This window comes from Pleurodeles waltl, chromosome 1_1, assembly GCF_031143425.1.
Source record: "Pleurodeles waltl isolate 20211129_DDA chromosome 1_1, aPleWal1.hap1.20221129, whole genome shotgun sequence".
Classification (NCBI taxonomy): Eukaryota; Metazoa; Chordata; class Amphibia; order Caudata; family Salamandridae; genus Pleurodeles; species Pleurodeles waltl.
In genome coordinates, this window is record NC_090436.1 from 186,949,877 (window position 1) to 186,976,603 (window position 26,727).

The 26,727-nt window shown below is 41.1% G+C and overlaps 1 protein-coding gene across 5 annotated transcripts in view; it reads right to left on the reverse strand.

Annotated features, from left to right (window-relative positions):
• PDZD2 (PDZ domain containing 2) overlaps positions 1-26,727 on the reverse strand; it is an 877,375-nt gene that overhangs the window by 449,035 nt on the left and 401,613 nt on the right. For all 5 annotated transcript variants that reach the window (XM_069220426.1, XM_069220418.1, XM_069220410.1 and 2 more), the window contains exon 3: positions 1,934-2,076. In XM_069220426.1, coding sequence (XP_069076527.1) covers positions 1,934-2,076 — 143 coding nt within the window. The remainder of the gene's footprint in view (positions 1-1,933; positions 2,077-26,727) is intronic.

The window sequence follows — 26,727 nt, forward strand, 5'->3', positions numbered from 1 at the left end:
AAACACTTTTATCCAGACCACTTTTTTCCTCTTTTTCACAAAAAGGACGCAAATTTGGCACGGACATCTTATGTGAAAAAAAAAAATATATATACACAGTCCCAAGCATGAACTACCACAAATACCCTAAAAATGGGTCAGCATTAGGGGAAGGGGGAGCTGCTAGCAGTTAAGGGGTTAAAGTAAATGCTTTGTTATGTAAATCGACGTGATATAATCGCTAAACAACATGTATGTCATGTCACTTCAGGTCCCGCTATCATTGTGCTAAAAAGACAACGCCGGAGGAACATTTAAAACGTCTGATTGGCGCTATGAATTCCATCTCACATACCTTAAAACACAAACGACAAACACGTGCCTTGGCTGCTCTTTGGTGCCGGGGCCCAAAACCGCACAATTCCAGCCTTGCATACACAGAACCGCCTCTTAATTGCCATATATATATTTTTTTATCCTTGCGGGTATTTTTAAAGCAGCGGGCGGCACAGGGCCAGGCTGTTAGACAAGCTATTTATTGTTTTACAAGTGGAGGTGCAGTCTGAGATCCCTCAGGCATTTGCACCTGGCTGAATCTAATCTTGAACCTGCATGAGGTTTCCATTGTTGCTCCTAGAAGTAGCAGACGCTCTAATTATGGTGGTGAGCATTCCAGGGGTACAGTATGCACCAGGGTTTGAACTTTCCGCATTAAATGAGTTTCTAATTAATCCGGCATTTTTAGATTAAGAACTCTGCCTCTGGTCCAGCCATGATTCTGCTCTTTGACTGCTCCAGCTGACAGTCTCATACTCAGTATCCACTGTTTAAAGTGGGTGTTTGATTGGTTCGCTGACAAACAACTGCTGGGGGAGCAGCTATGCTAAAGTTTAAAAAGGCTCATGGGGTGGGCACTGCTGCAGCAGAAACTTCAGGGATTACAAATGCGGGGAATTTAGAGATGCGTTTTCTGAAGAACTGCGGCTGTTTAACTTTACATAAAATTTCCAAATTCTTTCTAACATGATGAAGGGCAGCTGGGGCGAGATGCCATTATATTTACAGTGCATGCCTATGTTTCATTTACCTACACAATTTTGTTTAAAGGACCATATTAAACGCTAGCTATGGCTCGTGAGCACCAGTTTCATGCAGTTTCCGCGGATGATTTGCACAGTTTATAAACATGCGTGGTTAAAAACATCCTCACAGAGGCCACACCCACCTGATCCTCAGAGCGCCAAGCCTTGAGTAGTGCCAAGCTAAGCAAGGACTGAGACAGGCAATGTGGTACTCTGTCTGTGCATTGATGACTGTGTGTGTGTGTGGGGGGGTGCACAGATGTCAATGGAGGACGATTGTAAGAATAGACAGATGGGACGTATTGCATGCACTTTATAGGGCATTGGGAGCTGCCAGTGATGAACTCTGTGTGTGTGTGCTATTATGAGGAGTAGCGGGGCCTTACTGTGTAAATCCCACTGCCCGTGTGGGATCCTCCCCTCACATCACATCAGATGCGCCTTAAGTTTTAACTATGCTGTGGGGCTTTCTGTCCAAGTGACGTGCGTTACCTGTGGGGAATGCTCTGTGTAAACACTGAGCGAGTCTCTGTGTGTGCATTAGCCTCTCAGCGCTTTTGAGTTCTCTTTTGTGAAAGACTGCAGGTGTGGGAGGAAATGTGTGCGGTGCAGGATGGGGGATTCCTTTATGGAAGGAGATGAGATGCATGGCCAAGTATGGTGACTGCGAAGAGCTGATCAAGAGTCGTAGCACAGTCTGATCACTGTGTTCACCAACACGACTGGAAGGTTTCAAGATGACTAAACATTCATTTATGTGTGTGGGGCACTAGTCACATTTTCAATTTCGGTCGACATTTTTAGAGTGTTCAGTATGGAACTGAAAAACATAGGACACATTAATAAATTCTAGAAAACGGAATTCACAAAACCTGTGTGCAGAGCCTCCTTCTTCCACGTGGGCAATTATGATTCCATGCGGTGAACGCTTAGATCCCCTTCCTCCGGTAATCTGGACCCCGAGGCCATCTTCCCCTTTCACCATATGCATCTTCCATATACAGCATCCTTCACGCTGGTGATGAAGAGGTTAAAATACATTTAGTTTCGATTTGTCAAAAAGTATAAATGCCGCAAGTGGCCATTTCACACCATCACATCTCGCCAAAGCCATAAGACCCAATTCACAAAGACATGCAATGCTATCAATCATAGTGTAAGGACAAAAGTCAGTTACAGACAAGGTAGCTTGTATCCTTTCTTTGATTATCCGGAGGAACGCCAGAACCAATGGGTAAAACGAGTGCTTCCAGGAACAGCCAATGACAAAGGAGAATTGATCCGCTCTTCCCACCCAGTAGCATCAGGAGATAACCTCCCCTCGGCCCATTACAAGTTTGCTGCATTTCTAATTGTTTACGTTTGGGTTAAAGTAGCTCTTGGGGTAAGGTGTACTTGCACCCATATAAATTAAGTCCAGTGATCACAGAAAGCAGTCCGTATTGTATATGGTAATGTGCATGAGAATTTGAAAACCTTGTTCAAATTGATTTTGCAATATTGATTGTGAAAGACCACAAGACAAGACATGCATGGTCCCTGCTGTATGGTTGCCTGAACATGGTGATTCATGTTGGCCATTTTCGAAAGACAAGGGCTAAACCAGTTCAAGGAGTTCAGAGACAGGAACAAAGAGCAACGAGAAGCCCTCTCTGCCTCTCACCACAGAGTAGCTGAACAGTGAACTTGAAACACAAGCACAAATCCTGATTGTGGCACCTGTTTCATTCATTTCTGTGGAACCTCTCCACTTAACCCTTCCTGGTACCCACCAGCCTCCATCCAATCAACGTGAGCAGAGGGCCTACAACCAACAGGCTTGTGTGCTACCCAGTTTCAGCAGAGCAGAGGCCCCTCACAACTCAGGCCTAGCGTCTGAGCAGAGGGCCTACAACGAACTGGCTTGTGTGCTACCCAGTTTCAGATGTAGCCCTTGTGCATACACTTTGCACCTGTGGTCCACAGCTCAACATCAACATGCGAGCAGACTGCTGCAGCTTCCTAAACTATTTTCAGTACAAAAATCCCTCTGCCCTTCAACATGGAGATGATGATCCAACTAGGAGAGAAAGCAAGGTTTTCCAGCCCTGTAACCCCAAACCAAGAGAGAAAGCAAATCAAGCGAGAGAAAGCAAGACTTCCCAGCCCTGTAAGCACAAACCAAAAAGAGAAAGCAAGGCTTTCTAGGTCTGTAACCTCAAACCAAGAAAGAAAATAAACCAAGAGAGAAAGCAAGGTTTTCCAGCCCTGTAACCGAAAACCAAGAGAGAAGGCAAATCTAGCGAGAGAACGCAAGGCTTCTCAGCCCTGTAACCGCAAACCAAAAGAGAAAGCAAGGCTTCTTAGCCCTGTAACCACAAACCAAAAGAGAAAGCAAGGCTTACCAGCCCTGCAACCGCAAAACAACAGAGAAAGCAAGGCTTTCCAACCCTGTAACCGAAAACCAAGAAAGAAAACAAACCAAGAGAGAAAGCAAGGTTTCCCGCCCAGTTAGTTGATTTTACTATGCTAACCTTTTTCCCAAAAGGCTGCATTTTTTCTACTGCATGCTTGTTATTATCATGATCACGAACAGAATCGAGGAGTTACTGTTCTGTCACAATCAGTTGTGATCGTGATAGTTTATGTATTTTGGGACCAGAGCTGCAAGTATTTTTCCTGTGTAGTGTGTTTTTATAGCTAGTGAGCTGTATGATTTACATTATTTGGTTCTTCTTCTTAATGTGCGTATACAAGTACACCTGTGGTGGTATTAATGTAATTAAATTGTTGTCCTTCCGAATACAAAGCTGCTGTGGCTTGGCCGAAAAGAGTCAAAGAGTCTGGGGGGGGGAAGGGGGGGGGCAAACATGTCAGTGCAGACTTTATGCCTAGTGTCTGGGTTCGGGGCCACCTGCAATCTAACTTTTACTGCTATGTTAAATCTGAAACTGTAAGAATAAGAGGAACATTAAAATTCCATCTACTATATGCAAACATTCACATATTTAGGTTATTTAATTGAAATATTTTTTGCAGTTTATATATTGATAACAAAACCCCAAAACGTGCTAGATTCCTTTCAGAAAAGGTTACTACTGCATATAATTTATATAAGAATAGTTTCAGGACTTTCATAACACGATAGCAGTTTGCAATGTCACACTTAGTTTACCAGCGGTCTTTACAAAATAACAGCGTCATAACAATTTACAAAAAAAAGCAGATTTCAAAGGATATACACTAACTTGGAGACCTACGGTTCAATAATTTTAGAACTTTCCCCCCCGCCTAATTCATTCAAAATATTCCATTGGGGCAGCACTCTGCTTCATTCATTTTCAATGAGGGCCGCTAAGTGACTGGGTTGTTGTGGTAAAGGGAGGAGTGTCCGAGCAAAGATGGCCGCAGAGTCCTTCGGAGCCCGATGCAGCTCAGCAGAGGGAGAATCGGTGAACGGCATGACTGTGGAGGGAGGTGGGTCATTGTATTATTAGTTCACCAGATACCACTGTGAAGCACGGCAGGACTAGAAAAAGCGCTTCAGACAGTACTTGGCTGAACATTCGAGCTGGTGCCATGGTAGATGCAGTTGATTGACTTTTGTGCTATGAGGACTAGAGTAACAGATTGTACCAATGCACAAGGGGTGACTTCTATGTAGTTAGAAACAAATTTACAAATAAACCAAGTGTCTATGTTGACTTCTGTGGAATTCAGGATGTAAAGGCAGTTTGGCCCTGGTGAGTGAGAAGTCGACATTGTGCTTTCGATATCAGAATTGTGCAGAGTTGAACTAGGACAACAACAACCAGGCCAGTGCTTAATTTGCAAATAAAAACGTGCCAGTGCCCACAGCCCTCCTCTTAAACACACGGCTGCTGCAATTATATGTGCGAACACGGAATACTGGGGCAGTGTCATCCTGAAGCCAACTCGGGCCTCTTCAATCGATTTATAGCCACTCCCTGCCCCTTCAGCTCACTCTGGCAGCTTTCTGCTTTCTCCCATTGTGATGCTTTCTCGTTTTTCTGTTCCTCCGTCTTTCCCATATGTGTCTTTTGCTCGCAGTAAATGCTTGAGGCAGAAAAAGAAGTGCCGGCCCTCAAAAATAAGTGCCGGTGCCCGCACCGGAAACAACAAGCACAAATTAAGCGCTGAACCAGGCCAGTATGAGTCTAAACCAAAGACCAAGAGACACCTTTTCTGGAGTTGTTACCACAATGGCTGCTGATTCGAGTTGGGCACAACATCTTTGACCTCAGGACCAGGAGGCGCCAAACAGGTGGCAGGGATGACGGCTATTGTGGTTGTAACTAGAAATGTCATTGACGTGTCTTGAAAGCCTTCTGTATATGTCAATAATTGTCATAGCAACTGAAGAGGGAGATAAGTAGGTGAAGGAGTCATGGGGCGACGCAGCAGACGCTGCTGCAGATCACAAAATGAAAATGTGTGGCTAATACTGCAGTGTTGGGCTCAGTACCACTAGATAATCAGAAGCATCGGTGGATACAGGGATTGCACTTTGCTCCCTCCACCTCCGTCTCTTTCTGCTCACACAAAGTCAAACATTATGACGCAAAACTAAATATGCTGATTTTTTTCCACGCATGCTAATACACCAAGAAGAATTACAATGCATGCACGTCAGGTGACTCTCAGTTCTAATCTGCAATGCATTTACCAACTGTAAACGAACCCCCTCTCTGTGTCCTTGTTTCTCAGCTTAACTGACCCTCCCCGGGGTCACTGAGTGGGATTTCAGTGGTTTGGGGTGGGCCAGCCTCAAAATGGCCAAAAAGTCCCCACCCTTTTACACCACAGGCTTATGCATCCATTAACTAAACTGTAAAGGAGAGGGCATGTTTATTTTGACATCCTTGCATATATTTTTCTTTTAACATCATCAGATACGATATATATGAGCATAAAATGCACAGTACACAGAGCGAGGCTTTGGGTAGGCAGATATGACTATGCAGCGCTGGAAACCAATGTAAGTGTTTCTTTTGTATCATCTGAAGAACATTCACATCATGAGCATTTCATTTTACCTTGGAAAAAAACAAAATATAAATATAAACATAATTATATATACATATATTCACTAAAAAAAGGTTACAGTTATAGTTAGGTTCAATTCAGTAGTTATAGATATACTCTTCTCAAGAAACTAATACTCACACCCCAGCCATGCACAGTTTTCTCATCAATAATTTTATTGCAAATGTTGCAGTGATATCAATGATGTCATAGAAGATGTCATGACTGATGTAATAGGTGGGGTAATTAGCAGTGAATACCGAGGTCACGAGTTATAGCTACCTTAGGACACGGGTTATAGTTTCTTGAGATAAGTATAACTATAACTGGTGAATTTCTATAGTTTTGAGTGCAAAATCTGAACCTATCTATAACGTCCCTGCAACCTTTGTTTTATCTGTGAATTTCTAGGGTTTTTTAACGTAAAGTAATATTTACTTACCATATGTTAATCCAACTGCCGCCTGAGGCAGCCACCCCGCATGCAGCCAACCCCACGCTGTGGGTCTGTGAGTGGGTGTATGGGTATTTGAGTGGTTATGTGGGTGTGTAAGTGGGTGTGTGAGTGGCGTGTGGGTCTGTGCCTTGGTGTGGTAGTGGTTTTGAGTGTGTGTGAATGGGTGTGCGAGTGAAGGCTTGAGTAGGTCTGTGAGTGGGAATATTTTATTTTTAATTGGGGTCTGGATCTGCAGATCCATCATGGATTCACACAAGGGGCTGCAAAGGATCCCGCGGATCCTCATGTGCCCCATAAAAAATAAAAATAAACATTTTGGGACAATTTCTTGCCCTTGAGGGGTCCCTCACAGACCGCCCCCCCCTCCCTATCAGTTCTATGTGGTTAGGGTACCTCTATTCTGACTCCTTCTATCAGTCTGAAGCTTGCCCCTCCCCCCACCTCAGGACCGAGTGCTAATACACAAAATCGCAGCCACAAACTTTCACCTCAGGTTGGAGTCAGCCAATCAAGGCACTGCTCTTGGCACGTGGATCTGCAGAGCCGCATCTCTAGACATAAATAAATCTTTTTTCTTTAATAACTCCAAAACCGATTTACATCAAATTGCAAAATCATATCTTTCTGGACCAAGGTGTAGCATTCTGCCAAATTTGGTGCAATTGCATCTAGCAGTTTGGGCTGTAGTCACGTCTAAAATCCCTATGGGAAACTGCATGGGGAAAATGCATTTTAGGGCTTCCCTTTTTCTCTGCCCCTGCTTGATGAATCACCTCAAAACTTTTCCGATGGCCGCTTAAGTGAGTGGCAAACTAGTTTTGAAAGTTTTGTAAAGATTTTTTGCAAAACAAAAGTTATTAGCAAAACAAAAAAATATTTTCCTATGGAAACTTGGTCCTAACTATAACTACGTACTGGGCGATTTATAGCTATATCTATCTTTATATATATATATATATATATATATATATATATATATATATATATATATATATATACACACACACACACTACTTTCCTTCTTTTCAATCTTTTTGGTCCCACTACCTGCAATCACCTACACAAATTAAGCACTGACGTTTCTATGAAAAGCACAAATTTATCTTAACAGCACATCCTTCTCACGAATTTTATTACAAGCTGCAAAAGATACAAGCTGTATAAAGTTTTCTGATCTCGCCTTTGTCACCCACACAGGAACTATTAAAATTGCACCACTTAACAACAAATCCATTGTTGGTCCAAAATAAAGTATAGTTTTCTGGTCTAAGTGCAGGCTTTTAAAGTTCTATCACTGTAGTTACAATGTGGTTAAAACACTTGGCAACCAAATTTACTTAATTGCTCTCAATGCACGTGGAATGTTAGTTATGAAAAGTGCTTTGTTGCATGCATACAATTCTTCGCATGACCAGCATTCCAACTACTAAATGCAGACAAAACAAATGATGAACTGCCAACTCGTAGAGGGCATGTTCTTACGTCGTTCAAAGTAGCCGCTTGTAATCACTTTGGCCCTGCAGCAGGCCTAACTATCCATATTTCTGTTAGTAAAACCCTGACTCTACTCTCCCCTTTCTACACTACACCCTCTTCATCCTAATGAGCTGTCTCTCCTATTTACAGGAAAACCTGGAGATATTTTTTGCAGTTGTATATAGCGAAAACTTAGCAAAAGGGCCAGATGCAAAAGAGAACCAGATGTTACAGGTTTTTAGGCCCGGGGAGTGAATCTAAGGATGTTGAGCTGAGGGTAGCATTCCAGCCTGATTCCCAGTTACAAAGTCAGCAGCTCTAGCCACTATGCCACATCTTCTCCCTACCGCCCGGCCTGAAGTGATTTGATGGAGGGTGAGATTGAGGGTTAACTATAGATCTCGCCCTCCTTACCCGCTCCATGACACTAAAGAAGCAGGCTTCACAACTAACACCTCGGTGTGATCACTCACATCCCTGCTGGTTGGACCTTTGCCTCAGTTCATCTCCTTCATTCTAATCTCTTGGACGTTGGTTGTTATCCCGCAATCCCATACCTCAGACATTTGGCTACCTTTGCATTAAACTTCAACAAACTGGACCCATGCCTCTGGATAAACCCTCCTGAAAGATCTGTGATTTTTAATGTTGGATGTATCTCAGCAGGATGGACCTGTGACTGCCACAGATACAACTTTTCACTCTGTGTTGTCCACTTTCTGAATAGGGCATCCAAAAATGCTTGGAAATGTTTTCTGACTAATGGTTGTCTTGCTCAGTTCTGCCCACAGATTCACATACAGCGCTTCGATTTCCTAGCGTCCTGATTCAGCGCTACATAAAAAGTTGTTCCAGTGTGTGGGAATCAAAGCAAAATGATTGCTTCAGAGACTGAGAGGACGGCTACATATGAACGACTAAGGCTGTTTGCTGTATTTTGAGGTTTTATAACGCAAACAGCCAAGAACTAATACTCAATGCCTATTATAAATTAATTAAATACAAAATATTCCCACAGGATCCATCAGAGTGAAAAAAGCTGAAAATACGGGTAAATGGAAAAGCTGCATTGAACAGAGGTGTTTTGTAAATTCAGGAAAGGTCAGCAATGCATGCAGATGAAATACTTTCAAACCAAAAGGGATGCCACCATGAGCTATAGAAGGCTTCAGGTAGATGAAAGCCCTTCTGCAGTGTTTACCCTACACTGCAGTCAAAACAATGGCTTAATATGCAATAGTTGAGAGGCCTGGACCGCAGGACACGACTTGTCAGGGCCAGAATGAGCAAACAAAGGCACAGGACACAAAGCGAGGCTTTGGGCGGGCAGCAACGATGATGCATCATTGGAAACCAGCGCAAGCATTTCTTTTGTATCACAGAAAGAACACTAACGCCATGAGCATTTCATGTCACCTTCAAAAATAGACACAGGTCTCCTCTGTTTGTAAAACTTTACTAAACCGTTTTCAATCTTTCAAAGCTGGCAAGTTTTCAGGCTGCTTATGTGTGACATTTGCACGTATTCAATACATTTGTGACTGACATTTCACAGCCTTACGTGTGACAGTTTGAGTGATATGTTATAATGAGTTCAAGAAAGCAGTCATTTTTATGTGATGAGGTAAGTATCAGAAAGGGTCCAATTACGTGTAAAATGTGACGAGCCTGATTCGGCCTTAAAATAGATGCAACGTTCCGGAGTGTTTGATGTCACTATCTCTGTCCTTACTGGACATAGGCTGCATGGCACCTATTTTACCCAAATGTTCCTTCCACTGTATAAATCTGGGCCCTGTGCTGATGAAGGGGTTTAGACCACGACTGATGATTAGTGACTGACACTCTTCCAAAATAAACACACACAGCAGTAGTCAGTGACTGACTTCAGTAATGGACCTTTACATTTGCAGATGTGAACTATTCCCCTTTAATGGTTCATTGGTTTTGTACTTCAAGCACCTTGGGTACCTAATCCTTCCAGCAGCGAGCCAGGGAAGCAAGGAGGCCTTCTATACCTTTGGCTGGGCAGGCCCAGGTCTTTAATTCGAATTGTGTGTTAATGGGAAATCCTCAGTTTTTAGGGTCGAGCACAAGCATGCGCTCTGAACCATGTTGTAATCTCTCTGTGGGCTTCCAACCACGCCCATATCACGCCTGTCATTGTCATTAGTTCGTGGGCTTGCCTTTTAAAAATCGATTGATTACATTAGTGAAAGGCATGCATACGTCATGCCTTTTCCGGTGTTTAGCTTTCCTGAAGCGCATGGGTAATCTACTGAAAACATACGAGGCTCTGTGTTTTCAGCTGGTTTCTGGAATACTTTATCTTTTAATTTCCTGCGCAGCGCGATCTCGCTGGGCAGAAGTGGAGCGCTTTGCAGGACATTGACCCTGTTACATGGATAATTGCACTTTTGCTGATACTCTGTCTCCTTCACATTCATGGCGACCATCAGCTTGCATATGTGAAACTGTTTTACTTTTCATTATTAGTTTATGTGGGAAGAAAAAATGAGTTTACAACTCTAATAGCATTAATGCAAGCAAACACGAGACCCGTTGTATTTCAAATGCTTGTTTTTTTTTTTTTTTTTAAGAAAGGGTTAAAACCAGAAGAATAGACTGGTCACACTTCCTATGCAATAATGTCCCTATGGTGAAGTAAAATAAACTAGTGGATTCTTCACCAGATTCAACACTTCATTCAGGAAACAGAAGATTCTGCATTAGTACCTACCACTAAATCAGTTTTCTAGAATGTTGGATCACAAGTGAACTAAGATCTGAGAGACAACCAAGTATTTCCTTTTTTGTCCCACATCAGGAATCTATTGACACCATCTCCTCTTCTGTCCCCGTCTTTCAATTTCCCATTCAATAATCTCTCCTTGTGATGTCTCCTTTCCACTTTCTCACCCACTCTCCACTCTTCCCCTCACTATCCCAATCTCTCATTCTCACCCCTTCTTCCCACTCAATCTTTCCTCTCACTTCATCGTCTCCATCTTGTTTTTCCTCATTCCCCATATGACTCCTTCTCTCAGCCTTTAAATTTTATACATTTTGCTTCTTTCCTCTTTTCTTCACTTTCCTATTGTCTGTCCTCGTGTCTCCTTTTACCCAACTTGTCTCCATTCCCATTTTTCTTCATTCCTATTTCTTTTGTCTCTACCCTACCATTTAATCCCTATAGTTGTTCCATGTGTCTTTTAGTATCCTTCCCTCCTACATGGTCCATTTTGAACCTTTATATTATCTTTGCAGCTTGTGTCTCTTCCGCTCTCTCCTCCAATCTTACAATTTTTAGTTTTATGCTCTCCTATCACATACCACCCTCCTCCTTCTAACTCTTCTGCCTCCCCATGTGCCTCTTTTCCCCTTGTCTGAAGAAAGACTATTTCTTTCAAGAGTTTATTTCTTGCAAGGTTGTGTTTTGATAATTTATTGTAGTCAACCCTTCCCCTAACCCAAAAGACCGCAGTGCTATCTTGGGACCCTTCATACAACAACTTTCATGGGTTTTCTTTCAAATGGGGTATCATTTTCTGTCTCCTGCTGAGCAGGATAGCAATGTTTCATGTATTTATTTATTGCTTTTGTATACAATTAGTCAAGTTGGGAAGGTTCCTTCAGAGACCTTGAACAACAACAAACAAAAGACTTCTACTGAATCCACATGATTGGGCAATGAGAGTGAGCATTCGTCAAGCAATTATGTTCCTTACTGAAGTCCACCTCAAGGAGAAGAAGCAAAGGAAATCTAAAAGGATGACAGTTTAGCATACAGGAATCACCTCCAAGCTATTGAAAATCAACTGTTTGCAATGGCTCCAGGTGGGCCCTCAGCATCTCATTGCAGAATATGGCAGCAGGTATTTGAACTGTTTTGGCAGTGCAGGGCCATAATATGAACAACATAGGGTTTTCTTTAAATTAACCAGAAGCTCCAAGATGCACTCACTGTAGCTTATACAACCTTGTGGTATTTTTTTTAATAGTGGATGAATGCAATAGATGCTGCAAGGATAAGAGCAACCATATGAGGCATCAGAAGGCATTGAGGGACATTACAAAGGCAATGAAGGTGGGAGCACATTTGTGGCTATATTGTCTATTTATAGGATGAAAGACCACCTTGTGTCACATGTGACCTCAAACACGCATTCAGTGGGGCACCAATGGCGGTGACTCAATAAAATAGTGGGCAAGATGGTCCCAGTAAGCTATTATCTTAACCTTTGCTTTTATTCTGTTGGGTGGGGGCAGTTTACTCACTATGCAAGACATAGTCTTCGACAGAGCAGGTATTCTTACAGCATTAGATACACTAGTATGAACCTGAGAATCATCAACATGTATGTGGTACCCACTGAAGACAAAGAGAGAGGAAAAAAAGGTGTTAGGGCACACAGTAGGTCGCTCAGGTGGCCTTGGAAAAAAAAGAGTATTGTTCACCTTCTGATAAACTTTGATTTGAATGAACTGAATCTCTGGATTGTCTCCTCCTCTGTTCCTCACTCCAAAGTGAAAAGGATATTTTAGTCTACCTTGTTAAAGGGCAAAGAAATATAGAGAAGGATCAAGGCACAGTCCACACCTTGGTCCATATACTGAGCAGTTCTTCTCCTAATGTTCATCAAGGTGACTATGATATGCCTAACTGAAGACTAACCGGAAATTATTGAGAAACTTGTGGACAAAGTTGCGATCGAGCTTTCATTGGAAGCTAGTTTCACTCTAAGCCACATAACATCAATCAAACTGAACACTGGAATGATAAAAATCAGTGCTGATTTCATCCTTTCATACTTATCATGTTAAATAAGATCATCAGCCTAAAATAAACTGATTCAAAGAAACTAGTAATGTCTATGTTCAGTGGCCAATACAAATGAATCCTTCGTATTTTAAACCATGAAGTACCTTGTAACACTACATAAAAGGAGAAAATAGTTATCACAAATGTATTTTTGTACTCTCGTCTCCAAGCGGGGTTCGGGTTCTGAAGATCTGGCCACTTTTCAGGATCAATCTCAAAGCATAACACCACTGAGAAATACAATACAACATTGTGACGACGGTGAAACCTTTTGAAGAGGCGCTGTGTTTTACTGTTACCCTTGTCTAATGAGCATCACAAAAGTCTGAAAAGCAACTCGAGTAAGCAACCTAGTTTAAGTTTCAGAATTGTTGTACAATAAACGACCTCCACTTTCATTAGTTTGTACAAACAATCTTTCATCTAGCCAAATTAGACACAGTTAATAGACAGGAAAGATTCACTGGTGGAACATTTTCAAATGACCTATTCACATCCAAAAGAAAAGAGACAACACAGCTAAATGTCTATGACTGAAATCACAGAGTATTTGCAAACTCAAAGGTAACAAATAATGAAAAAGCCTTAGTGTGATTCGCTATGATTGGAAATTCAACTACGTTCAACATTGTTGACAGATGCTCAGTGGCTAAGAGGTGGTCTGAAAATGCCATCTTTCAATAACTTTTCCTGCATGAAATCAATCTTCTGATTAACTTAATCTGTTATGAAGCCAGCTTTCAATTGGTCTAACTTTTGCTCCACTTCAAGTCAAGAGCCAGGATATGCTTAACTACACCCTCAGGAAAACTGATTTCCCACCTGCTGCTTGGGGGCACGACACTCAGTCATTGAGATGTGAAAACAGTAGACGTCCCGCCTATTAACATGTGGTGGGGTAAAGTATGGTCAATTTTCGTAATTGAGAAATTATCTGCCGTAGTTCATGACAAGGGGTACAAATTTGATAGGATGTGGGTCCCTTTTGAGACACACATTAAAAGGACCCAGATAGTCTAGTGGAAGGGGGTCTCAGGGCAACAAAGCAGCTATTCTCAGATGTACATAGACTTTCCTACATCTGTTATCCTATCTCCCCACACAGAGACAACTACGACCCATCCTCAATTATACCCCAGTATCCACGGTCCATCCATAAAGCCAAACTGATAATGGACTCTTTTGGAGTAGTCCAAGTGAAGTCAGTTCTACTACCAGTTCAAGGCAAGGTTCGTGCTTCTGAACTGCCTTTACAGCTCAAGGCTGAGTGAGAAGGCTTTATTTATGTGAGTAGTAACATATCACACTACAAAGAAATATGCTGGGCACTCAACTAATGCTTGCATTTAGAGGTCATCGTGTGCGACCTCACCTATTGGCAAAATCTCTTCATTTAGAACATGGATAGAGATGTCATTTATTTTTAAAAACAGTGAATTTCCCACAGCTTCTTTTCTACCGAAATAATTGCTCACAAAGGCTTCTAAAACATTATTCTGCAGATTTACATCACAAATTCGCTCCTTGCTCTGGAAAGGAGGCAGACACAAGGGTCTCAAAGGATAAATGCTGAAAATCTAAAGTTGATGGGGGTCTGTGGATAGCACATGTGCAGCTCTATTATCTCATTGGGCAGTGGTGAATGGCTGGTTGTTTAACCAGACGGCCAATTAGGCAAATCAATCTAAACCTGGCTGGTTTGAGCCCCTCTATATGGTGTACGGCGGATGCCCTCCTGATGATTCCCCCTATGCCATGCAACCATGTTCTACATCTGGAAATGGCCCTACTAGAGAGAGGGTGGATGGGGGTAGACAGATCGGAGGCAACCACCCTTGTATATTCTGATGTCTGGGACCCAATTGTATGATGTAAAGCACGAGAGTTTTGTGAGAATTTGCAGATGTGCAATAACACTTTCAGCAGCACTCACGGTAATTGTATAAACACCTCGAATTGTGACATATTCTCTAGCTGCATGTTTAAGACTTAGACTTACTCCCTGGCTTTAACTCTCGAGCATACACTCATTGTGAATAGGCTTGCTCCGTCCAATGATCTGACAGCTGTAAAAAAAAAACCTTGGTGATAAATACCCTCAACACTTCAGGATAGCTGTGGCATGACTGGCCTGAGAGTGGCTTGAGAAACAGATATCTCTAGTCAACATAGCTTAATTCAGTTTAGTTACCTCCACTGGTGGTATTGCACAACAGTTAAAATGTGAAAAATAAAGAGAAGCATCTCGCCCTTGTGTCTATGTTGCTTGACGAGGCAGGTATTTATTTTGAACAGTACAATGTTTTGCCCTAGTGCAAAGCTTCTTTCGTAGGACGGTTGCAGATATTTCTGATGCTTCTGGCGGATGCTAAATTTGACCCCGGAAAATGTTTAACTGGATTTGCCAGTGATTACCGAGATGCACCTGGTTGTGCTATTTCTTTCTAAGAGAGACATTGCCAAGAACCTGCGGCTATAGGAGGCACATGATGATGGGGTATGGAGCCAGGGAGTGGGTCTGTGTAGGACAATAGAAATCATAATTTATGGGCCAGATCAAGGCCTCGTAAATAAGGGAAATCAGTGGTGAGTGGATGGCACAATTCAATAATATTGTGCCAGTCAGATGCAAATTCCCTTACTAGTCTCTCTCAGGTAGGAATTCCCACTGATCATGGACATATATATATTATTAAGTTCTCTCATGGAAAGACCTACCTGTACGCACATCATTACCCCGGCACTATAGGTCAGGTTCCAATACAATTTAAAAAATATATATTCCTCAGTTTCCAATTACTCTTCTTACTAAAAAAAAAAAATCATCTTAGACAAAACTGAAATCCTCTATCTAATGTCAACCCTTTCTCCATCACTTCCTTTAAACTGAGTGTATTACAAAGAAGGCTAAGGTATGCATTCATTATTTCTTTCACATTTCTTTATTTTTGCAATAGCCCTCATCTCGGATTCAATACTATTCAGTCACTTCTGAAAATCTATTCTCCCTTTGAGGCCTTTACCTTTCTGCATTAGAGGCTGAACTAATTCTCCTCCAAACCTTGATTCTCTCTCCTCTGTCTCCATTGGCTTCTCAGATCCTTTATTGGTTATCCATGCAGCTCCTGGCACCCTCCTGGTCTTACCATCGGATACTCATCTAGTAATCAGTCTCCCCCTTTTATCAGCTTTTCCACCAATAAGCTATCACTGTTTTATGCCATTTCACCACTGACACCATTGCACTGGTGATTGGTCCATCGGACATCTGCATAGCTAGATACATGTCTTCCGTCCTCTCATGTCCTACTAGAAAAGAGCCTGTCCTTTTCTGCCACAAACCTAGTGGGAATTTTGAAATTTGGTACGCAGGCTGAACCTCTAATAAATTTTAAGCAAAAATCCAACTCATACACATATGTAAAAAACAATAAAGATACATGTTTTAGGTTAGTAAATATGCACTTCTATACGTTTAGAAGGGGACAAGCATGACAATTCAATGAAACACATGTTTAATTAAAGAAAGCTACTCGGTGTTATGACACATAGTGGAGAAGTGTGGCTCAATGGTTAGAGCGGCAGACCCTGAAGCAGAGATCTGGCTCAAGACCAGGGTTCAAGTCCCGCTTCAGCAGGTCTTGGGCTCAATTCCCCTTGACCAGATAATTCTCGTCTCGGTGCCTAATCTAATTCATGGGTCCCACTCTGCAACTCTGGGCAATAGCTTGCTTAATCTCCACAACGGCCCCAACAGCGCTTGGATGCCTGGCTTCACCCTGGAGGTGCTCAGGAGTGGGTGCCTCACAGGGAAAAGCCAGGAGGGGTTCCATAGCGGTATGAGTACAGCGCCTTGAGACCCTAACGGGTGAGTAGTGCGCTATACAAGTGCTAATTTACATTAAACAACAAGGGACCTTTTCATGCACACATGACGTATGTTTTCCTCTAACACATTATATGTTGGAACATGAAATCATCTTCTGCATTCTTTCCTAATAGATTTTACAATTCGTTAGTCAACTAGTGCCCCTATCTGGAAATAACATGCTAACAGAATTGGAGCCATACGTCATGCGCCAATTTTACAATATCCTTGCATTTACTGTGTCCCTTTTCGTGTAAATGTCTGCTTCTGCCTTCAAAATAGTATCTGATAATCAATAACTGAGCATTATACAAACATCTAGCGTTCCAGACAAATCTCATTAAAGCAATACTATCCTGTGTCCCTCACCTTGTACACAAGGGCGCAATTTTAACATTGCCACCTTCGGCCTGACAGACGTAGCCTTCATGCTATCCGACTACTGTAAATGTGTGCTACTTGATTCTGGAGACTTTTGCAGACCATGAGGGGGCTCACATTTCAGATATAGCGAACAAGTATGCTGCTATAATTTCAAAGACTGCCCTGTCCAGGGGAGAAGCACATGTGTCAGGAACGTGTCCTCGCTAGGATAGTTAGGACAAGATCACACATTTCTGGTCAAATAGGGAAGCTGGGATTAGAGGGGAGATTGTCTAGTTGCTAATTCAGTAAAACCACATTTCTTTGCTCTCATATTCCTTTCTTCATCATCTCCTGTCTTGCTTCTGTCAGTCCCATCTTCCCCTGTTGGTTCCTTTCAGCAAGCCTCCCTGGATTCACTTTCTTCTCACCCTATCCTTCATCTCCTCACCCCTTCCTTTTTACCACATTCCCTTCTTCCATTCTCTCATTTCTGTCTTTCTTCCTTTTCCATATCCCTTTACTCATCCATTAATTCACTGATAAATTCACTCTTTAGTTCATACCATCTAACTTTGCTTCCACGCTGTTATCCCTAGGTCTCGGTTTATAAATTCCTTTCCATCATCTATCCATCCACATATCATTTGCTTGCGTTCTTTGTTCCTGCAGGCCTTCAGGACCTGTGTGTCCATGGGCATGTATCAATGAGTGCATTCAAGGCTCATAAAATGCCCACTCTAGATGGGATACACCTGAGCAACACCTGTAACTAGGACTCAGAAGTATTATATTTGAAGCAAGAAAGAACCATGTCTCAGCTGTGTATAGCAGCTAAACTGAAATATGTTTTCCCAAATAAACTCTGCAGTCACCCTCTTTACGGGTCCAGTTCCAAATAATAAAGTAACATTTCCAAAGCAAACAATGGCTAGATGTCAAAGAGGTGCCAGGCTGAAAGGTACCTTCGAAGTTGGCTCGTCCCCTATGTGGTAGGCACCATATTAGAAATGTTTCCCAAAAACATTCTTTGAAAGAGCATCTCTCTAAAACCTAGTGCTGACGGTCGGCTTCACTTCAATATTCCCTTACTTGGGCCAATATATGGCTGGGTTGAACTTTTTTCCAGGGCTGGGTCTGTTTTCCAGTCTGTCCCAGTACACCTGGTACCACGCGTCACTTAGGAAGGAAGGCACACCTTTTGAAGACTCACAGCAGCGCACACCTTCCAAAAAAGCACACATTTGTTACACAGTCAGAACAGCCAACCATGCATTCCTAGTACAAGAGGCACATAAAATAGGTACAGATCTAATATGAACACATTCTTGAAACACACAGTCATAAAGATGTCCCTAGCCCACACACATTACCTACACTAACGATATGAGACATTACATTAATACAGAAACAAACACCTACTGAAAAGAAGTCTAACACACACACTCACCCACGCTCTTTCTGAATAAGCCTTCAAGTATCCCCATTCCATGTATGAATAGTTAATTCATTCCAATTTGTTTTTCTTTTCATTTTGTCAATTGTAATCATGGATTTTTAAGAGGAGAAATAGGATGTGTACCAGAATGCCAAGAATAAATCCCGGACTATATCTGACACATACATCCTAGTAAGGCCATTTTAAACTAATTGGAATGTCAGTCAGACAGACAGACACACACACACACTGCAGTAACACATTATAAACAAATACAACCAAACATGTCACCTACACTCACTTCCAGATGTATATTACACACACAAACACGCATGCATACACAGACATGCAAACAGATACGTGTCTGATATGGTCCCATGTAATGATAGTAGCATGAAAGCAGAGGTCTATTTGCTCCAGAAAATCCAGAAAACATTGTGCAATATAGTTACCTTTTCAAGTACATCAAGCATACTTATGATGAGTGTACTGTTTCATGAGGAATAATTGGGCATATGTGTGACAAATGGCGAATATAAAAGCTTATTGGGCCAGAGCGATTGGCAAACTAAATATAAAGTAATCACAATTTTATAGGGAGGGTTTGCAGAGGAAGGTGTGAAAATCAGAGAGCCAGTTTACAGATGCTAATGTGAGGCACTCTGAAGCAATTTCATTGGTCAAAACAGGCTAATATTTACAAATAACTACTGAAACCGTGTTGAGGGCGAAGACAGCAATGTCTCTCCAAAATGATTTACTAGCAGAAGTTGTTGCAAACTGTGCATTTCTAAGTGCACCAGATCAATTCAGTTTGTCAAATCTACCCGAGTTTTTAAAATGACTCACTCAGAATCTAAGTGTAATGTGGACACGCGGATAAGTTTGTTTGAATTACCCGCGTTACAGGTCTCTCAAATTCAGTGCACCATTGTCCAGCTTCAGACACGAAAGCTGCTGAAACTCTTACTTGGGAAAACAGAAAGTGGAAAAGAAAAACAAAACTATTTGCATCATCTAAACATTAAAAAGTGAGGGAGCAACGTTTTTCATTTCTATGGAGAGCATTTATTTTCACTTCCGGCATATTGTTGCCTCGACCATAGAAGGTTCATCTTTTTACTGCTGGGAGAGGAGCCACCTTGCCTCGCCCCGCCCACATGTCTCCACAACTTTTATGTGTTCTTTGGATCTCAAATAAACTTGCCTTCACAGCTTTACAAGCCATTTGAAGGCATTGCTATACTTGCTGATTGTTTTTCCTTTCTCTTTGCCTCCCTCTGCCATCAGAGGTTGCAAGGATAGCACCAGGGGTCTCAAAGGGAAGGCCAGGGATCGCCATTGCGACCCCTGGTCAGTGCTTAATTTGTAAATAAAAAGGTGCTGGTGCCCAAAGCCCTCCTCAAACATGCGGCTGCTGCAATTAAATGTGTGAACACGGAATACTCAGGCAGAGTAATCCTCAAGACATCTCGGGCCTCTTCAACCCATATAAAGCCACTCCCTGCCCTTCAGCTCACTCTTGCAGCTTTCTACTTTCTCTCTTTGTGACGCTTGCGGAAACAACAAGCACAAATTAAGCACTGCCCCTGGGGACCCATAAATGACGTACATGTGGAGAAGGCAGGAGTGGTTTGTGAAGCAGGAAACATGAAATCACTGCAACATTGGCAGGTTCCTTGGCCTGTCGCAGTATGAAGCAGCCTAAGGTATTAGGTCTCATATCTGCCTGTTGGAACAGTTAAATAAGAATTGGGAATGCCAATAGGTAGGGCTCACAAAGGAAAATGTCTTTTCTGTTATTAAAGCGATCAGGCACTCATTTATACACGCAGTCAGTCACTCATCTTTGTTCTTGTAAATCCATTAATCCATCCACTCACTCATTCATGCATTCTCTCACCGACTCAACCACAATAAGACACACAAGCTTATTAATATATACAAGTTAAATTAAAAGAATACAAGTAGAAAAAAGAAAAAAAATTGCCATCTAAAGACAGCAGGAATATGCTTGCAATAACAAAACCAAACATAGCAACAGCTTTCAGTCTTGCTGGGGTATTGTACAATCTATGATTTTAAAGTTACATCATCACCTTCACTTTTAGAACCAATATGTTGGCGACCTTGGAATGGTAAAACAATTACACCCTATGGACAGCAGCATTCCATAATGGTTGTCTGGATTAGATCAAGTGGTCATATGGGATGCAGATTACTGCAGATGAAATGGACGCCAAGTAACCGACCTGTTAGCACTGGCTGTAGAGCTGTATGATCTACTTAAGAAACATTTAAATAAAAAAAAGCACGAGCAAATAAATTAAAGGGAAACTACAAAATGAGGAAATTGAAAACTATAGGACTAGCCAACTAGCCTTGGCACTGGAGTGTACCTGTTTTCAGGCGGATGTGCACATTTGATCAGAAAAGGACGTTATTCACAGAGCAAGAGGGCCAATGACTAATGCAGACTGGACCATTGCCCTATGCTGCTGTGTCTGGAAACATAAATGACGGACCGACCAATGGCAGAAGAGGATTCTCTATGTATCTATATGGATAAATATTTATATACACGGATTTGAGCAAGAATTATTACAGTGCAAATCACCCACTGCCAAGGTTTGCCAAAGAGGGTAACCAACACCAAAATCAATCTCTACAAAGGTAATGTTTCATGTAACAAAATATCTGACTGCAGTCTTTAAAACACTGCACAAACAGCCTACCATTAAAGGCCTACTGATTTTAATATAAGTATTACTAAGTAAACAAATCAAGCCTACTTCCTTTGTCATAACTTTTTATATTAAATAGATCAAACCTATGGCATCTGAAATACTTTTTATTAGTCAACCAATCAGGCCTACTTTATAAATGACTGGCCACCATACCCAACCCAGGGCTACTATATTGAGGTTAAGCTTTCCAACAAGGCAACTATCAGCCTTGCAGTCATATAAATTACAAAAGTATACAAAATTCCAGTTGAAAAAGAAAAATACTATCTCTCCTAACAAGGATTCTCAAAGTGCAAATCTTCTCTACCCACAGTTTGCCAGGAGGAGTAAACACCACCAAAACCCTTCCCTACTATGATAATGTGCGATCTTCCATGTAACAAAATACCAATTTATAGGCTTTAACACACAGTAATAATAAGCCACTCCTAAATATATATTGACGTTTACATATGTTTTTCACACTAAATATGTCAGAACTACTGCCTTGACACATACCTAGCGATCAGCCCTATAACCTTTATCATTGTTTTTCCACCATGACCAACTCAGAGACACTGTGTTGGGCATAATCTTTCACAGAAAGCAATCATCAGGAATCCATACTAAAATTACAAATCTGTAATATAAAATCCCTCCTAAAACAGCATAATAAGGATTATCGAACTACCCATCTTCTATCCCCACCATTTGTTTGGTTGGGTCACCAACACCAAAAAAATGCTTGCCTACTATGGCAATCTGCAACATTCAAGTAACAGAACACCTGCTTACACTCTTTAGCACAATGTAATAGCTTGTTGTCTTTAACACATGCTTTTCACAACAAGTATGTCAGGCCTACTGACTTTGTCATAACGTTTCATAAGGAATAGATCAAACCTAGGGAATCTGGCATACTGTTTTTAAGTGAACTGAAAAGGCCCACAGCGTTTATCATTAGCTTGACAACATAATCAACACAGTCTGCCCAAGTGCACAACCTGGCAACCATCAGGGTGCTCAGACTGGAAAAGAGCAAAACATTCCTCGTGATTGCCATCCTCCCATCTGTGCTCCTGCCAGAGGAGCACCATAAATAATCCACTTATCCAAGCATGATACTTCCACTGTGTTCAGCTATGTATTTGTTTTAATTCACCCGTAAAATGAAATAAATAAAAGCCAAGGCCCTCTTACTATTCACCCAGTATTTCTTTCAGATCCACTCTGACCACTGTATGTATACAGAGTCTGCCATGTTCCGAAATAGGAATGTCAAACTTTAATGAACTTCTAAAAACAACGGACATGTATATTTTCCAGACCCATTACATACTATTTTACTTAGCTTAGCATCTCTGTTTCTAGTCATAGTTAATGCGTATTAATCCCAATGATTCCTACCCAAAAGCCTCTATCCATCAGTTATGTGTAAAAGAAACCTCTATAAATACTTGGGCAAACTTTACCACTTCTCATGTAGCAGACTGAGGAACACAGTGTCTTCATAAATTATTTGAACTTCTAGACAACTCTCACTTTGTTGCATGGATTTATTGAATAAGAATTTTTCTCCAACCAGAATGATTAATCTTCAGCGTGCTCCTCGCAAATATTGTCAGAAAAAAAGTTCTATTCTAGTCTTTCAAATGAGGAATATTTTTTCTGTGTTTTAAATTGAAAGGGTCTATATCTTTATAGTCAGTTATGACACTGACAAGTAAAGGCTTTTCCTGAGGGACATTATGAGATGTTAATATAAGAGACACCCCATTAACTTTCTTACGTCTTGCTTTAGATACACCTGTCAATCAAGAGTGTACCTTTGTGATCTGGACTTAGGGTGCTGTAGAGGCACCTTACATTTCAGCTTTTTTCTCCTAACTAAAGTAGCAAAAAAAAAGAAAGAATCTAATCATTCGGGAGATGGGAGGGGGGGTCATATGTTCTACAAACAAAGGACGCTGTTTAAACCTATGCCTGCAAAGTTATTCTACAGTCTGAGTGCTTAAAATGAGAAAATATTACAAATTGATTCAAGGGACAATGAAGTAAAGGATGGATTTTATTCATTTTAAAAATGTGAAATGTAAGTAATCACTTGGTTGGAATGTTCAAGAAGCTTCTAGGGTGGTTTTGTTCCTCACATGAAAGATTAAGGTATTGAAACGTGGGATGGATCTTCTTAGACAGGACTCTTATTAACCAAATTCACTGGTCAATGTGGACAACATAAAAGTAGGCAATAGGTTTGCTCATTATAATTTATAAATTTAGCCAATACGGGCTTGTTGTGGGTGTGACCAACTCGCTTTTCTATGGGTTTTCCATTGATTGATTCTTTTATTGATTGCATTTAGCAGGTTATTACAAAAGGAAATGAGAATTTGCACTGGATCTTGCCACATGATTCCCTCTGCTTTAGTCGTATGATCATTTTTTCAAACAATGATTTGAGCATAATTAACATCCTGATCTGTATTACAAATGTGAAACCTAACAACTATCGACTTACTAAACATTTGGTATGATTTATATATGTACATGTTACACAATTATTAACATCCTAAATTTATATTAAGAACACATGCAACATTCAACATTTTAACTGGTGAAAAAATAAAACCCTTCAGACTACATATGAAAAGAACAGAGTCATGATTGGCCTCAATTGTGCATCATACTTGGGATTCCATGCCCTTGACATAAACTGGGCAGTTACACATAGAGCGATGTGGCCTTTCAACGTAAACTGATAGTTTCATAAATAGTTGCTGCTACTATGGAAAAAGGTGATAGACCCAAAAAAGGGCATTCCTTCAGGGTACTTCTCACGTTCTTGCATATTTTGCACCCCAAATCTTCTGGTTTCACAATGCAGTCCTAGTTGCAAGGCATAACTAACCAATATGAAACCTTGTAAACTAATGCCATGAAGGTGGTAAACAATTTAAAATAAATTCCTGCAGAGGAACAAGAAACTTTCAATGCTTTGGAACTAAATAAGGGTTTTACTTTCTCGAGATCAGTCTTAATCGGCCCCTGAGTTGAGCCTCAGATGAATTGAAGGGTGAGCTGGGCCACAGTCCAATGGCATACACTGCCTATTTCTATAGTAGAGTCCATTAATAACCCCTCATTGTAGAACAAGAATCCAGCTATGCTTGATCAACAACCTATTTGCATGGAAAAATTAAAGTCAGACAGAGTATGTTACCTTTCTTCCTCACTTTTTCTTCAATAACTCCTTCACATCCTAGGCACTCGTGGTGCAGCTTACCCCCGCCCCACCAGCCTCCTCCTTGTTCATTCAGTCTAAAAATATTTGTTCCAACATGAAAATCCATAGTTGACTGAAATCAAAATAAAAGTACTAAACATGACTACTCCAGCTATGTTCTGCTTTCTTTTGAAGTTGCCTTTAATTTTAAGCTGTCTAAAAGGTAGCAAACGAATAACTGCAGAAGGAATAAATTTGAATCTCCTTTGTCCAATATGTGCCATTTTGCCGGCTTTTCGACTAAAACACAACTGATTATAGGATACACCATCACCTCTGCTGGAAGCAGAATATTGCAAGATGCAACAACTTAGATGTTTGGATTAATTTACCGAATGAATTGTGTTACTGCCAAAAACGTGCAGCCAACTATCTGAGCTGAATGGAAAAGCTAGTATTCATCACAGATTAATAATTATGGGACAAATGCACTATTCCCATTAACAAACCAGGGATGTGGAATTTTCACACCGAAAGTTTTGCAAAGGGAAATACTATTTGTGGTGAAACATATGTAATAGTAGATCGCATCCCAGATTATAGATTGGAAGTGTTTGCAAAAAGGCCTGCATAATGAATGCAATTATTCAGGTGTTTGTTTGCGACCCCTGTGATTAGCTGCAAGGGCAACGCAAGCAGCGTGCATGGGACAGCAGACCCTGCATATGCAATAACAAATTAATGGTATGCTTTTATTTTTTTTAAAAGCCCACCATGCCCATTCAAGGGAATAGTACTTTGGGACATCTTCCCCTTTACAAATCAAATACTATCCTCTTTGTGGTGTTAGTATCTGATCAATGGTTTGCAACCACTATCGCGTCGAAAATCATTGATAAATTCAGTTCTGAATCACAATTAGGAGGGGTCAGCCATTCAACACCCTCTCCTATTTACAAGTCGCAAAGGGATGCAATTGAGGCAGAGTAGCAAGGACCTTATAGAAAATCTTTTGTAAATAATAAAAATGCATTCCGCAGTCAGAAACCCAATGATTTTTGCAAATCACAGGGCTTGCAACTGTAAAATACATTTGTACATCTGGCCCAACATCCCTAGAAATCTAGTTGAAAGGGCAAATCACACAATCCCCACTGGTACCACTGTTATGATGAAGTTGTAGTAAAACTTGCAGACACTTGCTAAAATAAGGCATTTGATATTCTCTTCCATTCCTATCCAGAATTTAGGGGAATCACAATTCCCTCTGATACTTTGCAAAAAAAGAGCAATTCAATGTTATCTAGTCTACGACACTTTTAATTTGACTCAGTTTCTTGCTTTCAACACTATAGGAATTGTTATTGAGTCATCCAAATTTGTGTCCTCAGCAGGCCAGGTTTTATTTTTATGGCCTTTTTGCAATTTCTTTTGATACTGTCCAAAACAGTGTTCAGATGTTGCATATATAATGGCTAAGGTAATCTTTGGTAGAATTGTTGTTTTGTTGAAAAAAATATACCAGATGTTTTTCTGGGCAAAAATATGGATTTGTCTTCATACTAAAAAAGTACTGAAGTGATCACATCATCCAGTTGCTCGACACAGTTCTATGATGACCAGCACCCTTAGATTTCGCTCCCCATTCAACTAGTGTCCTGTCCCATGAGATAGGACAACAATGCAAAGCAATCATGTCTCTGGTGATAGTAGTATTTGAAGATGTCACTTTCCAGACGCCTTCTGAGAAATTGTCTTTTTTTCTACACCCTTCACTCTAAATGCAACATCATACTGAAAAGAAAACTCCAAAACTGATTTCGGCCACTCACACCTTCTAGTGAAAGGAAAACTATATTTTGAGAAGGATGATTTCAGGACAGTTGTGCGTGCCCTTTTTTTCTTTACACACATGAAAAGGGAATTGCTACCGTAGCAGATCCTTTTGATCCACTGTGGGACAATTACATCTGTCCTTTAATCAGTTGCTTGCCTAGTTCTTGGTGCTAACTGAATCTCACGCTGCTCCCATTCTGGGGGACCCTTCAGCGGTCCCCTGTAGATGCCTAGACTCCTTTTCAGATGACTAGCATTAAATTTAAAGCCCTTCGCTTCATCAACAGATATCTCTAGAAGACACGTTTCAATGGCTCACTGTACACGATGAACACAGAATAATTTTGGAAAGCCTTTGACCTCGAAAAAATAAATGTTTGCACCTCACTTCCTCCTGCGTTAGACCTAATTAATGGTACTCTCCTGCGGGAC